At 41.6% G+C, this 16,724-nt stretch overlaps 1 protein-coding gene across 1 annotated transcript in view; it reads left to right on the top strand.

Moving 5' to 3' along the window:
• The first annotated feature begins 7,883 nt into the window (after nt 1–7,883).
• HSD17B4 (hydroxysteroid 17-beta dehydrogenase 4) overlaps nt 7,884–16,724 on the top strand; it is a 62,796-nt gene continuing 53,955 nt past the window's right edge. The window contains exons 1-6 of the mRNA XM_035568726.2: nt 7,884–8,047; nt 10,551–10,604; nt 14,448–14,555; nt 15,066–15,125; nt 16,131–16,152; nt 16,255–16,301. Of these exons, the coding sequence (XP_035424619.1) occupies nt 7,990–8,047; nt 10,551–10,604; nt 14,448–14,555; nt 15,066–15,125; nt 16,131–16,152; nt 16,255–16,301 (349 nt within the window). The 5' untranslated portion in view covers nt 7,884–7,989. The remainder of the gene's footprint in view (nt 8,048–10,550; nt 10,605–14,447; nt 14,556–15,065; nt 15,126–16,130; nt 16,153–16,254; nt 16,302–16,724) is intronic.

Below are 16,724 nucleotides of genomic sequence, written 5' to 3'. Positions count from 1 at the left end.
TTGTAGTGTTAGGTCAGAGGTTGGACTCGGTGATCTTGGAGGTCTCTTCCAACCTAGATGATTCTGTGATTCTATGAAGAGATATTTAAGGTGAAATTTAGGGCTGTGCTACAGGAGCAATCTTTTGCTGGCATGTCCCTAACATCTCTCCATGGGATACATTTTCAAAACTGTAGATGTGCATGTGCAACTAGTTTCTGCTTAATGAGTTTGTTATACTAATGTGTTACTACATACCAGCTCAGCAGTCCAGTAAGCCCCGACCAACTCAGGTCGTCAGTCATCCTCAAACCCTGAGTCTCTCGTGGAATCAAATGGAGAGCTTCCATAGTGCTCTGTTTATGCTCCCAGCATGGATTTTCCACTTAATTGAGTGGTATGTGCAACAAATGGCAAAATTAGCATTTGTTGCCAGAATGGGGACATGAGACCTCCTGTGATGTGGGCTGTTGACAAAAGCTATAAAAACATTTACATTTACATTTGTAATTAGTTCATAAGAATACATCCACTGCTAACTGCACAATATGATGATCCTTGACATCACACCATGAAGGCTGCTTTTCAAGTTCTGAGTCTGGAAAACATTGGATTTAATGGCAAGAAAAAACCCACTTGCTAACGAGTGGAGGCTCATAGAAAAGAACACATGAGAAGGCAAGTTAGAATGGGGAATAATATTACTTACTATTTCTACAGTATATTGGGTTTACACGGCAAGGTTTTGGTAGCAGGGGGCTGCAGGGGTAGCTTCTGTTAGCAGACTCCAGAGGTGGCCCCATGTCAGATCAGAGCCAGTTTCAGCTGGCTCCAAAGGGACCCACTGCTGGCCAGAGCACAGCCTGTAAGTGAGGTTGTTTGCGCCACTGTGAGAGCAGATTTAAGAAAGGGAGAAAAAACTGCTGGGCAAAACTGCGGCTGGGAGAGAGAGAGGGGTGAGAGCCAGCCCTGCAGCCCCCAAGGTCATTGCAGCAGGAGGGCAGGAGGTGCTCCAGGCACGCAGCAGCAGTTCCCCTGCAGCCTGTACAGAGGCCCCTGGTGGAGCAGGCTGTCCCCCTGCAGCCCATGGGTCCCACACGGAGCAGATCTCCACGCTGCAGCCTGTGGAGGAGCCCCCAGTGGAGCAGGTGGATGTGGCCTGGAGGAGGCTGCGGCCCATGGAGAGCCCCCGCAGGAGCAGGCCCTGGGCCGGAGCTGCAGCCCGTGGAGAGGAGCCCACGCAGAAGCAGGGGGGCTGGGGGGAGCTGCCGCCCTTCGGGGACCCGTGCTGGAGCAGTTTGCTCCTGCGGGATGGATGGACCCCGTGGTACGGAGCCGTGTGGGAGCAGTTCTTGACAGCCCCTACAGGCTCAGTTCGGGAAGGACGGCATCCCATGGGAGGGTCCCCACATGGAGCAGGGGCAGAGAGTGACCGAGAAGGAGCAGCGGAGACGAAGTGCTGCAGACTGACCACAGCCCCCATTCCCCGTTCCCCTGCGCCACTAGAGGTAAAGGGGAAAGAACAGGGTTAATGGAAGGAAGGTGTTTCTAGTTTTTGTTTGTTTTTGTTTTGTTTCTCACTGCTCTAGCATGTTAGTAATAGCTAATAGATTATATTAATTTCCCTATGCTGAGTCTGTTTTGCCCATGACAATAATTGTTGAGTGATCTCCTCGTCCTTATCGCAACCCCCTGAGGTCTTTGCATTGTATTTTCTCCCCCTTTCCCTTTGAGTGAGTGAGAGAGCGTTTGTGGTGGAGCTCAGCTGCCCAGCTGGATAAAATCACCACATGCAGATAAAGGAATCAATAGAATTACTTTTACTTTTCACTTTTAATTAACTGGGTGAGCTGGGCCATCCTGGTGGTTTGTATGAGATGCACTTTTAAGACCACCTAAGGGCTGAGACATCTCAGTGATCTCTCTGTGCTGCCAGCCGACAGCTGGCCACAGAGAGAGGAAACGGGGACAATGACTAGGCTGCATGATGGTCTGTTTGGTTAGAGTAGAAAATACCTATATTCAGAACACCAGGGACTTCTAAAACTCTATGGTTTTCATCAGTCGTATGAGGAATATACCATCTCTTGCAGGCCATGCTTTTTTGTACTCTTTAGTGGATGGTACTGCAGTTATTAACATGGAACCAATACCTAGCTGCTTGCCAGTAGCGGCAAGAAATGTCTGTTTGCCCCCTTTACTCATATTTGTGGAGAAATCTTTGTTCCCCATGAACAGGCCTCTATCACCATGAGCCAAAACATTTAGAAAGCAAATTAAGCACTTGAAAATCAGCCTTATGACCCAAGCATATATTTTAGCAATATTAAAAAACAGAATATAAAAGTAAGTATGTCAGTTCTTTTATTCACCCAACAGTGAACATCAGTAGACAGTAGAAAACCTTTTGAAAGGCATTAAAAGGTTTATGGTATCCACCATACATAGAGCCATAAGTTTTCTTTTTTTTTCTAAAAAACAACAACAACAAAAACTTCCAGTTATCTAACCTGTTAGTTGAAGGCATGATTTTAGAACATACATCACTTTTGTTTAGTACACCACATGAAAATTTACCTTTTACAAAAAGAATTCACCTGTTGTAAGCAAAGAAGCATAACAGAAAAAAATATATATTCAACATCACAGGATAATGCTTGGGGGTGGTTGGCAAATTTTGCTGGTCTAAAAAGCCTGCTATGTCACTAAAAGAGTTAAGACAAATATTTGCTGGTTCACACTGCTTATTATGAGACAACATAAAGTAGACTTGGTCTTCCTTTTTGACTCACTTTTCTCGTTATCAGTTTCAACCACTTTAAACCCTGTCTAGCTGAGCTTGGAAACTGGATATCCTGCTGTTACTCTCACACTATGACTCACTCATTTAAAAATCACTTTGACACCTGCTATTGATTTGTGGCTTGACACCTACTCCATCCAAATTTCCACCTAACATCACCCTGCTGTGATTAACAGTGGTAGTGCTTTACGCTCATACCTGCTTTCAGACTGATGCTATTTTCTGATAGCTCTGTGACTTTTGGAACAAATTACTTTCAAGTGTTAAGGGAACCTAATGAATTCCTTGCATTTTGAGTGGCTCTTTGTATTTTGATCCCTTTTATAGGGTCAAGTTTGATTTAAAAAATATAAAAGTGACACACTTTCACTTTAATGCACTTTATGTTGTGCTTTCCAGAAAAAAAAAAAATCTGTTGAGGAAATTGCAATGTTATTTATTGTTCTGAAGTGTGAGCTTTTTGCTGATTCTAATCACAGTGTGTGCACCAAAACAAGGAAGCTATAAAAGATCCTGACTTGATAACAAGGTATGTTAACTACCTGAAGAACAAATTATGCTATAAGAAGTACCTCAGGGCCTGACCCTACTTAGGGACATGTAAACACTAGCTTCCAGGCAAATTCAAGAGAAGAGTCTTTTTTTTTTTTTTTTTTTTTTTTTTTCCTTTGGATAGCCCCTGATCTGAAAAGGGCACAGAAAAATACAGAACCCAAAAGGCCAGAGCTGAAATGGCTTGTTCAAGATCAAGGAGGAAGCCAGAACAAGTCCCAAAAGAGAACCAAGTTCTCCTAGACTCATTTATAGCCAAGTACACAGAACCATTCTGTGTTAGACAGATATCACTACATTAGGGATTATGCAAATATATTTGATGCCGTAAGGATGACTAGGTTAGTTCCTGTCTAAGTGTCTGAGTATTTCCAGTCTGAACCAGAGGTTTCCAGAAGCGTATGCACAGTTGACTAAGCTGGGTATTTGTGCTGTTTGCATGCATTCCCCTAACAAATGGTATCCTAAACTCACTGGGCGGTACTGAAACATGCCCCCAAGCGCCCAAATAAAAATGTGGGAACGAGCGAGAGTGCACAGTGCTCAGCAGACAGCACATTAACTCCTTACTGCAGGACTCTCTGTGCACTGCACTGTGCTGGCATTGGCACTGTTGTCCTGAAAGACTTCCTTCCCTTCTCCCAGGTGGGAGCCTGATCCCATCGTGTAGCAACAACAAATAAAATATCGAGGATGAACCAAATCTCACTGAAGATTAAGAGCTCGATCTGTTACTTCCTCAGGAACAGCAACCACACAGTGACCTACCTGGTGCTCGGCCCTCCTAGAAAACTGCTCCCTTCCACTGTCAAGAGCAGCACAGACAAATCACAGCCAGAAGTGTTCTCTTGGTAATAGACAGCCAATTGCTCCAGTCCTTTCCCTGCAGGAATACTTGCTCTTATGCTGAGCAGTATTAAAATGAAACAGGTGATCTCTGGAATTGTAATTACTTGTGAGTGTATTTTATTCTGATTAATACAGTGCCAGAATAACACACACCCAGTGGACGGAGCTCTTTCTGCACACATTCAGCAATATTTCCGACACTTAAAATTCATGATTTTTAATAGACTGTTTAGCTGCCCTGCTCCCTTACCTGTGTTCAGAACAATTTTTTTTGGTAGTTTCCAGTATGTATGCCTTACATGCCTGTGTAGTCAGAAGGGTGCCATCATGTGGCTAAATCTATCGGCTAAGCAAAACCAGCGTGTATAAAAGCAGTGACTCTTTGATGTGACCTGCGCATAACCTTTTTATAGCTTTTTTGGATACGAATTTCTTTGCTAGTGTTGGGCTATCTGTGAATGGCGGCGCCTCAGCGAGTTGTGTTGAAGCACCACGCTCCCTCTAGTGTCCGAACTATAAATTGCACTTATAGGATTGGGGTAACTTCGCCCTGCGAACTGAACTGCGTGTAATAACAGCGCGGCCAATACGCCTATATTCCTAATGTTTCTAAAATGGTGAATGTTATAGACTACCTGAGGTCAGAAATGCTAACTTCTTCTACTTTGGAAGTCTCCAAGTAACTAACTCAAGTAACTATCACCTCTCTTTAACATAGACAATGAAGCACTAACAGCAAGGGAGATAATCTGCAACAGCAACAAAAAATTCTTTCTGCTAGCTCTGTAAATAATCCAAAATACGTGAACTGTACAAGAAATGTTATCATGAATTAAAATTTGTCTCTGCTGATGGAGTACGCTGTTGTCTTCCCCAGCAAAATGAGCTAGTCAGCTGCTCTGATTAATGGGCACTCCTTACACCATCCTCCGTTCACTAAGCACCTTTTAGGTTTAAGACAGACAATGCAAAGGAGCAGGTAGTTTATATCTCCTGGAGACTCAGGCTTATGATACTCTCAGTCAGCTGTGAGAGTGAGCGAGTAAGAAGAAAGTACTCCATGAGATCCCTGTCCATAGTTCAGACAAAATTTGTCAGCTCAGAGTTGGGTGGATAAAGCTGGAAAATCCTGCTTAGACCTAGTGCTGAGATCCAGAGGAGTGGCTCTAGGAAACTCCAGCATAATTACATTCTGAGTGAATGAGTCTTGCACTGTACCGTACCTGCAATGATACAATTAATAGGTATGCACACTCCTACTTAACACGCCAGATTGCTTCCACAAAATACATAAACAGTTACTAGCAAAAAAGTGCTTAAAGTGAACTGTAAGGAACAAAACATTTGGATTACTACCCTGAAGTTAAAGGATGTACTCAGTGCTCCACAACTGTATATGTTATGCATCTCTTCTGAGGTTTTCAGTCTACAAAAAGGAAGCTGTTTATTTTTCAGGGTTATTTAGAAGTAAATATAGTTAATGTTTCTATGAAATTCATTTATGACTTGAGCCCAGTGAAGCTGATGGATTTCTTTAAACTGACTTTCCATAGCAATGAAGCAGACCCATAGAAGATGGATGTTAGCAAACTGTTTTAAAGTAAATGAATTAACTGCCTGGAAATGAAAAACTGCATTCAAGTGTATTTACTCTGAATTTCAATAAAGTATGGCAGACCATCAATTTATGAATGGAATGAGGAAAACAAAATTAAAACTTCTCCATCTCTGTTTTAACTTAGCAGTTTGCTATCTGTGAATAAGTAATCTTTGATCAGGTTGGCTGTAAAAAATCTGAAAGCTGTGAGTGTGATCACATTATGGTCACCGTGATTTCTGAGGAAAACAAGCCATTTCTAAGATGTGGAAATAAAGGAAGTTAAAAGTTGTTCTCTAAAATTGACATGTCTTCACAGTATTGATTCTTGGAAAATCTAGATTCTCAGACTTAACATTTCCCTCTCCTGAACTGAAGCCTTTGTGGTGGGTTGACCTTGACTGGTTGCCAGACACCCACCCAGCTGCTCTCTCACTCCTTCTCCTCAACAGGACACAGGACAAAGTAAGACTAAAAAGCTTGTGTGTTGACATAAAAACAGGGAGATCACTTACCAGTTACAGTCATTGGCAAAACTGACTTGACTTGGGGAAGATTATTATTATTACTTAATACAAAAAGAGAGTAGGATGTTGAGAAACAAAGAAAATTATAAAATATGCCTTATCCTTCACCCTCTTTCTTCTGAGGCTCAACCTCTCTCTTTCACTCCTGACTCTTCTACCTCTACCCCTGTGCTGGAGCAGGAGTTGGGGAACGGGGAGTTCAGTCAGTACATAGCAGTTCCTCTATGCTGCTCCTTTCTTCTCACACTTTGTCCCTGCTCCAGCATGAGGTCCCTCCCATGTGATACAGTCCATCAGGAATAGACCACTCCAGCGTGAGTCCCTCATGGCCCACAGTTCCTGCTCCTGTGTGGGCTTCTCTCCCAGGACTGCAGCTTCCTTCATGCCACATCCACGGGCTGCAGTGTGGTTATCTGCTCCAATGGGGTCCTCCACAGCCTGTAGGAGGACAACCTGCATCATCGTGTTCCTCTCCAAAGGTTGCAGGGTCTGCTCTGTAGTGCCAGCTCCATCTTCACTGATTGTGGTTTCTGTTGCATGTTTTTCTCTCATCTCTCCTGCAGCAGTTACACAGTGTTTTTACCCATTCTGAAATACACTTTCCCAGAGAGGCCCATGCACTGGGCTGATGTTAACCCCAGGCCCCAGTACAGTTAACTAGTGATAGGACTAAAGGGAATGGCCTCAAGTTGCACCAGGGGAGGTTCAGGTTGGAAATGAGGAGACATTTCTTCTCAGAAGGAGCAGTCAGGCATTGGAACGGGTTGCCCAGGGAGGTGGTGGAGTCACCATCCCTGGGGGCGTTTAAGGAAAGGTTGGATGTGGTGCTTAAGGACATGGTTTAGTGGGTGACATTGGTGGTAGGGTGACGGTTGGACCAGCTGATCTTGAAGGTCTTTTCCAACCCTAATAATTCTATGTTTGGGGCCACCCTGCTGGAAAGCAGCTTGGCAGAAAAGGCTCTAGGGGTCCTGGTGGACATTAATCACGAGCAGGCAGTGTGTGCCCTTGGCACTAAGAAAGCTAATGGTATCCTGGGCTTCATTAAGCTAAGCATTACCACCAGGTGGAAGGAGGTGATCCTTCCCCTCTATGCAGCACTGGTGTGGCCACCGCTGGAGTGATGGGTCCAGTTCTGGGCACCTTAGTATAAGAAACATGGACATATGGGAGAGAGTCCAATGAAGGGCTATAAAGATGATGGAGGGACTGGAGTGCATCACCTGTGAGGGAAGATTGGGAGAGCGGGGACTGTTCAGCTTGGAGAAGAGAAGGCCAAGGGAGATCTTACCAATGTCCATAAATACCTGAAGGGAGAGTGCAAAGAGGACAGAGCCAGGCTCTTTCCAGTGGTGCCCAGTGCCAGAACAAGAGGCGCACACACACACACACACACACACAGACAGACTAAATGTCGGTGAACAAAAACGTGGTATATTTCATTTTATTTTTGATCTGAAGAACTCCTGCAGCCACGGAAGCAAGCAAAGCACTGATGCAGACACCAACCGTGTCGGGGGCCGGGTCCCGATCGGGACCGCCCGGTGCCATCGGTCTCCCCACCCCGCCGCCGTTGCCTACATTTCCCAGAAGGCGGCGGCGGCCCCGTTCCACCGCCCCCTCCGACACCGCCCCGAGCCCTGCCCGCTGGGGCCGTTGCGGCGGCGAGTGAGCGCAGCGCTATGGCGGAGGGGCTGCGGTTTGACGGCCGGGTGGTGCTGGTCACCGGCGCCGGAGGAGGTGAGCGGCGGCGGCGGCGGCGGGGGGCTCCCGGGGCCCTGCCGAGGGCCCGGCCGCGGGTGTGTGCGAGCGGCTCCGGGCGTTACCAGCACGTTGAACCGAGGCGAGGAGGGAGCGGGGCAGCGGGCAGGTGCCGGGGCTGCCCGGGGGGGGGGCTGCGGGTCCGTCCCGTCCCGTCCCGCGATGTTGGTGGCCCGCAGGCCGCTGCCGGGCCGGGAGGGGCTCGGGGGCGTGCAGCTGCTCTCAGAGCCGCGCCTCGACTCTGGCAGCATCATGGGGCTTCCAGAGAAGGCCAGCTGTGAGTTCAAAGTTTGTGGTGGTTCTCAGCTGCTAAAGGAGGGGTTTTTTTGTTTGTTTTAGTTTGTTTGTTTTTTTTTACATAATCCTCTGAGGACATTCTGTTTTTCCACAGTGAACTCTCCCTCTCCCTTTTTTTATTCCTTTGTGGAGCTGCACACACATACCAAGAGCTTGTTTCTGGAGCCCAGACTGTGATGTAGAACCATTAAGGTTGGAAAAGACCTCCAAGATCGTGTGGTCCAGCTGCCCTCTACCACCAGTATCATCCACTAAACCATGTCCCTAAGCACCAAGTGTCTTGTGGATAAGGACTAGGAATAAGAAATTTTGTGGAAAGCACTGAGTGGTCGATTCATGTCACTTGGATGTCACTCAGTTGATTCTTGTCACTTTCTCCTCAAGAGAAATTGAGGCCAGGTTTTTGTGTGATGCATTTCTGCTTTTACCATACCTATGCCGATGTACTTCTTGCTAGACGGCAGATGTTACTGAAGTAGAGGTTAATTTCTTAGGTAATAGCAAAACAAATAAACAAAACCCTTTGTCAATAACAAAACTTCTAGAAAGTAGTATGTGGAGCAAAGATCGCTTGCCATAAGAATGGCCATAGTGACCCTTATATCCTTGTGTTCCTAGTTCTAGGCTGCTTGAAAACAGTTTGTTAACAGAGAAAACTGCCCTTGGATGTCTTATTTCACAGCAATTTTTTGACGAATAGATGATTAAATGTAAGCCAAGATAAAGGGAAGCCCTTTTAACTTCAGTTTAGTTCTTAGTTTGCTTCCATCTAGTCTACAATGTTGTAGTTAGTATATACTGCTAATGGCATTGCTTGTTGACTTTTTTTGTTTTGAATGTCAGTGAACAGATGAGAACTGGGAATTTATTTGTATTCCTGATCTGTTTGTTTTAAAGTGAGACCTGTTTTCACATACACAGGTATCTAAAAATACGATAGCTTTCACTTTGGGCAAATTGCCTACGAAGAATACATTTTACGTGCTTGTAATGCAGCACTGTCATTGTTTCTGCAATTCAAACTGCATATTTATTTATATATATTTTATTTTGAGATGAGCTTTGCCAATTGATAGCACTGGCACATACTACATTATCTGGATTTTGTACACTTCTCAGTCATTTGGCTTTTCAAAAAAAAAATATTTTGAGGTGTTGTTTATATCAGGCAGTAGATGTATATGCACCTCAAGTGTTATGATCCCTTGCAGAGGCTCATAGGAGCCTTAAGGAAAATTCAGAATTGGTGCTGTGGGATTAGTGTGTTTCTAAACAGTTCTGACTTTTTTTTTTTTTTTTCCCTTTGAGAAACAGCTTTGAATGTGTTGGGGAGGGACAAATAGCTACTGTTGAGAAATACATGAGAAACCTTTTTCTGATTTTGTGTTTTATCATCGTTTGATCATTCAAGTCTTAGTTTGAAATCTTCATCGTGGATTTCAATAATGATTTTTGACTGATACAGTGGATAATATCCCTGTGAGTAAATGATTTGTTACTACACGTAACTAATGTTTAACACACCTAGAATTCAAATCAGAGTAAAGGTGCAATAGTCTTGCTTTTGTATGTGAGGCAAAAATTACATTCTTTTGTTACAGTAGGTAAACTATGTGTGCGTTTGGATAGCTGTGGTATTAGGTGATTCCTTTGTACCGAAATACTTGGAGGAATTTTGTCACTACATCTTCAGTCACAGTTAAACTTCTTTTTGGTTTGTAAGTTTCTTCAAATCTTAAAGACTAACTTTAACCAGGGAAGTGCCTTATTCACTTAGAATGTAATTAATTAACTTGAAACATCCCCTCCTGCAAAGTTGTGTCAAGACATTAAATTTTCTGCTTTACCAATATGTTTTTCTGTCACAAACACAAAAAGACAGCAGCAGGTAGCTTTCCCTGATGGTTCTCCTGAGTGCAATAACAAAAAGTAAGCATGGGCATTTTTAATTTTTTTTTCTCTTGACTGGAGGTTCTGTCAAGAATTTATCTGCTGATCTGCTTTTGTGCAACTTTAACTCCAAGGGGAAGTGGAATTTTACTTAAAACCTGCAGGATTTTTATGTCGATTTGGTGCGTTTTTCTTCATGCATTTTATTTTTTTTCCAGCTTCTCAGAATTGTGCTCCAGGAGACAAATCAACTTTTAACTCTTTTTACACTTTTTTTTAATTTTTTTTAAACTAGGTTTGGGCAGAGCTTATGCACTTGCTTTTGCTGAAAGAGGAGCTTCAGTGATTGGTAAGTTTTATCTTAACTAACTTGATCGAGATACTAACCTTTACCTTTTCACATGGCTGTTGTTCAACAATCTGTGCCCTTTTCAACAGTAACCTTTGTTATACAATAATTTTATGTCTTATCGTATGCAATTTAAATTTCGCTTCTATGCTTTATTATGAAACAAGTTACCTGAGATTGTCCAAGGGCTTATTATCGTTGAAAAGCCAGTTTGAATCAGATAATCACCCTGACTTGTATTTCATCCATACATACCAGTCTTTACTTGAGTTGTAGATAAAGGGTATAATTTCATGTGAGTACTGTTCATAAACTTTTAATATGACCATTCAAAAATGTGAATGTGTGTCTTCTGCTACCTTCTCCCAGGAGAGTAAATATGTCAGAATGTAATGCGGTATTAGTAGCCCCCAGGAAACAAAATACAGTGAAAGTGCACTGCACTGTTTCTTTTTGGAGAGCATCGCACAAGGGCCATCAATGACAGTACTATATAGCTCTCAGTTGAGGATTTCTGATAGTTTCTTAGTTATTTGGTTCAGGTTTCTTTAGTTCTGCAAAATGCTGTGTCACAATTCTGAAGGTTAAGCTATGTTCTTGGGCACTCTCCAGAAGTGAGCCTGTGCCATTTTACTGCCTGTGAGGGAATTTGTTCAGGTATTGTTACTGAGTTCAAGATTAAATGCTTAAACAGACTTTCTTGAGTATGGGCAAGAACTTGCCCACTGATTTCTGCAGCTTTCAAATAAACATCCCAATCTCAATTTACAAACTTTCATAAAAAATGATTGATTTTCCTTTCTTGATTAAAAATGAGAAGTCTTTGTGTAGACAACTTTAAAAAAATATTTTTTTCTGGTAATTTCTACTTTTGATATGTACCTTATTTACTAGGAATATGAGTACTTATCTCAAGTTCTTATTTAACAAGCATTAGGTCACTAAAGTAGCCAAAATGTTTAATTGTGTTGTTTCTGTGTAGTTAGTACTGTTCTGATTTTCCGGAATGATCTGAAAGAGAATGTATTACGTTGCCTGACTATACTCAATACCCTTTCCCTCATGGCCTTATTGCACAATAGCTAAATCAGTAAGATAAGAATTGACTGTCTGTAAGGGAAACTTCTTGTTTCCCTCTGGAAACTGTACCTCTTCAGCTCATAGAGGAGTGCTTTGCTATTCCTCTATTTCCTTTATGTGCTTGTATTTATTTCTTTTTATTCTGTTCTCTTATGATTCTGACTGCATGTGTTTGAGAAGTTACTTCTGTAAACTTCTGTGACTGTCTTACCAAAGCAGATACGAGACCCATGATTGCCACTTTAAAACATTTTTTTTTTTAAAGTTAGGGGAAGGAAGATAGTAATAAAATGCGTGAGCAAATGCTACACTTGCAGAAGAGCAATGGGGTCCCAGCACAGGAGCTTTTTCTGTTCAGTCCCAGTCTGTGTGTAACCTTGTGTTGAGTGAGTTGCTGTCAGCTTGGTTGGACTGACTGGAGTGACCAAGTGGAACTCTCCCTTTTCCTTTAGCCTAGAGGTTGCCTGCTGTCAAATTTTTTGCCATGTCTGGTATCTTCCACGCTTCTCATCTGGAGTTGTAAGCAGGAGGAGAGTGCTTTCTATCTGTGTCTATCTGTGGGCCTTTCTGTGTTGCTATTTCAGTTTGATTACAGACATGCTTTTGAAGCATCTCTCTTGAGTATATCTATCTGTGTTTTCATTTGCAATGTGGGATGGGATGATACTGAAGTGCAGGAATGTAGTTCCTTTGGAAGCCAAACTGGAAGACGAAATTTAGCAGTTTGCACAAGTTGTTCCAGATGGATTTTTTGGTTTTTATCACCAGCATACAGATAGTAATGAACTGGTTTGTTTTTTAAAAAAGGTGTGCTGTGGATGTCAGGTGTTCAACAGGGACTGTTTCACTCCACAGATCTGCTTCCACTTTTCTGCACTACTTGCTAATAATGCACTCGTAGCCTTGGAGGAATTCTCTACAGTTCAGGTTACAGCCATGCTCTGTCACAACTTCTGCAGTCTCTGGCTCTTTTGTACTGGGTACTTTTAACTGAAAATTACATAATGTTAAGCTTGACCTTAAGATAAATTTATTTATCTGTTGTTTTGATTCCTCTGTTATGCTTGCATAGTTATTTTATCATTTTCTAAGTTTAGAATAGCTCTGTTCTAGTGTACTCATTTTTGCTTCAATTGTATTAGTCTGCACTCACCCCTAAGGTCCTGCACTGGCTCTAAATTTTCCCAAGTAACTAATTAAGCTGTTTTCAGAAAATTGCTATTGAAGGATAAATATACATAACCATGTCTTTTTTAGAGTCATTATATCTTAATGAGACTAACTGAATGTCTCTGTATAAATGTTTAGAACAAAATTATCTACTCTTCTTTCCCAGGACAGGTTAGAATTCCTGCCTGATCCTAACTGATTTTTCTTTAATGTCAAGTTAAAGGCCTTTGATGTTGCAGACTGAGCAGTCTGCCCACCTTGCCTGTTCTAATGCTTCACTACACCTGGAAAATTTCCCTAATGCTTCACCTGAATTGTGCTGGCTGTGTGTTTAGAATGTTAGATATTGCTCTATTTAGCTTGGAGATTTTATTTCCTTTCTCTTTTGCATCAGTTCTGTAATGTACATGACCATGTTAGCATGTTCTGTATTAATTCTTTCTTTCTGCTTCAAGTTATGCACTTTTTTTTTTATAAATTCTTTCCATGGCTGACTTCTTCTGGGCTTTATCCTCTTTCACTCACTTGGATTTTCTCCAGTGTTTCCACATCTCGCCTGAAGTACTGTACACAAAACTTAATATAGGATTCTAGATAAGACCTTTTTGGTTTGAGTAATAGGGAAAGATTTTGTCACATGTCCTGCAAGCCACGTTCCTCTTTATATGCAGAATTAAAAAGGAGAAAAAATAAAGCACAACATGTATTTTGCGATGATACAGCAGACTTACAAGAATTGAATTTCACTATAGCCTGGTGCTCGATGACTTGGAAGGTATGAAGCTGGAGTTCACCATAGCAAAAGAAAATCATGTCAATCCATATTCATTTCAGGTTTTTTAAAAATTCGTATTAAACCTGTTGAAATCTAATTTTTTTGAAGTTCTTTGACCAAATCTAATGTGCGTGGTTTTTTTTTTCTTCCTCTAATGAATTCTGTGAAGCTTCGTGACATGTACATGCAGCAATCTATGGTGTTGGTACAGTGCAGCTGCAGTTAATGACGTGTGCCCCATTATGTAGAGCAGTCTGCAAACAAAGCAGCTCTCTGTGTCAGGTGGCCCTCTTGTCCCTACAAAATCAGGATCTGAAGTTCCAGGGCAGCTCTTCTCCCTTTGTTCAGATCTCTTGATCTGTTCTATAGCGAAGTTTACGTATAACGCTTTGGCTACTCTGTTAAACAGGCAGAAGGTCTTCCCAGTCTTGTTCACAGTTCATGCAGTAGCTTTGGCAGTTTGACGAGAGACCGGAATTAATCACCTATAATTGGTACGCAATCTCAATCTCTAAAATACAATGACACAGTTAGAGGGGTAGCTTGGGCAAGGAAAATAAGCTGTGTGCATGGTGGAGAGAAAAAACAAAAGTTGTTTCACTTTTTTTTTTTAATGATAGTGTATATCATCCTACTTTTTTTTTTAAAACCAATAACATGACCTACTTATCTTCTCTAATTATCTGAAATTTTCAGTAGGATCCTGATGCAAGAGGTTTTATTCATATTCCTTAAAACTTCTAGTGTGATAATGAGATAACCAGAGACAAGAAAGTCTGAGATTAACGATCAAACAATTATTTCTTTGTGATGCACAGTGAATGATCTTGGAGGTGACTTCAAGGGATATGGCAAGAGCTCCTCAGCTGCTGACAAAGTTGTCAATGAAATCAGAGCAAAAGGAGGGAAAGCAGTACCCAATTATGGTATGTTATTCTTCCAAACTACTTTAATGCTTTATCTTTAGCTATAGTGGGCACCTTAAATGGAAAGTTAATAAAGGACTACTGCTAGCTAGCCAATATCATATAAACTAAATAGGTGGATGGTAAGTTGGAGCAAGGAGGCAGAGATGCTAAAAGCAAGTTCATAAAGGGTTTTCTAATTCATATTCTTCTATTAATAACCTTTTCTTTCATACGCTATCTCATTATTGGGTTACTGAAGAAGTGTCCAGCTGCAGTTACCAGAGGCAAAATGCAGATGGACTGTTTTTACTTGTTTGGCTTCTTGTTTTTCTTGCAGTGCCAAACATTGCAGCATTTAGACTTACTGACTGGAATTTGCTTTAGGCCATATGTAAATGGTGACTAAATTTATTTTATGTTGGGGTTGTACACAATATATTTTCTTAGCTTTGTGGAATTAGCTATTAATGTCCTTGAAGTTAATGTTTCCAGTTGGATTTACTTAAATTCATGCTTTTTTTCTTATAGATTCAGTGGAAGATGGTGAAAAGCTTGTGAAGTCAGCACTTGAGGCTTTTGGGAGGATAGGTACAGTTGCTTAATTCTTATTACTTGTTTGCAAGTGCAGCACCATTATAGACAGTGTAGTTAACAAGTGTATGAAATATGGCATGACAGCAGTTGCTCTGTACTCACAAGCCCTCAATTTCATTAGATTGCGGGGACATGCTCCTTTAAATCTGAATAGGCAGCTTTTTTCTCTTGTTACTTTTTAGCAGAAGTTTAAAGCTTAGTATAAGATTCTGCCCTGCAGAATTTTGGTACATATGTAATGTTTAACAATTCCTGTATCAAAGCACAGAGCTCATCAATTATTGTAACTAATTGCATAAAATTAAGATAAATAATTGAACTGGAGAGTCAGATAGGCTCTGACATGTTCGGGAAGCTCTTTTGCATATGTGAAAATCGAAATGCCCAAACACGAAAAAGAAAAACAACAACAAACAGCCATGCCTGAGTTGTTTCATCTAACAAGTAAAGGTCCTCTTTTGCATATGATTGCCACTCCTTAACTGTGAAATTTACTTAGTTTTTTATGCATAAATGGCTAATATTACATGTGATCACAGCCAAGAAGATTCAAATTAAAAATTTGATAAAAGGTTATGGTTCAGGTTTTTTAGTGGCTCTACAACTCTAGTGCTTCCAACTTTTTTGTTTGAGATTACTGCAACAAAGGTGGTGGCACGAACTGCATAATCTGGAGTGCAGTGAAATACAAAGCAAGCTGCAAAACAGCAGGATGGCTGCATCCTGCAAGTATTGTGTTCCCAGGTAGCCATAACTTCTCAACTTCTTCTTTATCTGGCTTTGTTGTGTCAGTAGGCTGAGACTTGCCTGTACCCAGGTATTTAGTCTTAATTATTGTTCAGTGGTAGAGTTTGCCTAATCAGAACAAGGAGCTATAGTATAGAATAGTAAAATAATGTATGAGTGCAGTGTTATGTTTGTCTATATGTATTTTATAGAACTAGGAGAAAAATGGAAGTAACCTTGTATTTTGTCAGTGTATTTTTTTTCTCTTTTCAGATATTGTTATAAACAATGCTGGGTAAGTAAACATGAAAATATTTTCCTGCATGATTGTGGGATGTTACTTTTGTGTAAACACTATTCATCTTCCATTTTGGTTTTCCTGATGATGTTTTTTTAGGATTCTAAGAGACCGTTCCTTTGTTCGGATAAGTGATGAAGATTGGGGTGAGTTGATAAATTTTGAAATTAACTTAGTGTGAAACATGGAAGGTACATCCCTCCCATTTGTTCAGGCAAGAAAAGAGGGGGAAGGCTGTCTGTGCCAGATCAGAGAATTATCTTTGCCTTGAGAGCTTAGTTATAACATGCTTGTGTTCAGTTGCCATGTGTTCAGCTTGCAAACCAGATCTGTGCTGCGGTGTGTGGTAGGTGGGTGAATTTCTCAAGGGAAAGAAAGGCCCTAGTTGCCCTTCCTAGTTACTGAGTGAAATAGAAAAAAGATCCATGTGAGAAACACAGTACGGTTTTTGTGAGCAGAATGCATTCCTAGCACCAGCGCTGACTGAATGCTAAATAGGGTTGAAAGACCCAGAACTAAGGACAGAGGAAAGAAAACTGACGTGCCAAGGGACAGAAGAGAGCACGGGC

This window comes from Cygnus atratus, chromosome Z (assembly GCF_013377495.2).
Source record: "Cygnus atratus isolate AKBS03 ecotype Queensland, Australia chromosome Z, CAtr_DNAZoo_HiC_assembly, whole genome shotgun sequence".
NCBI classification, from domain to species: Eukaryota; Metazoa; Chordata; class Aves; order Anseriformes; family Anatidae; genus Cygnus; species Cygnus atratus.
Note: the sequence above shows the minus strand (reverse complement) of the source record. Positions and strands in the feature narration are given on the sequence as shown.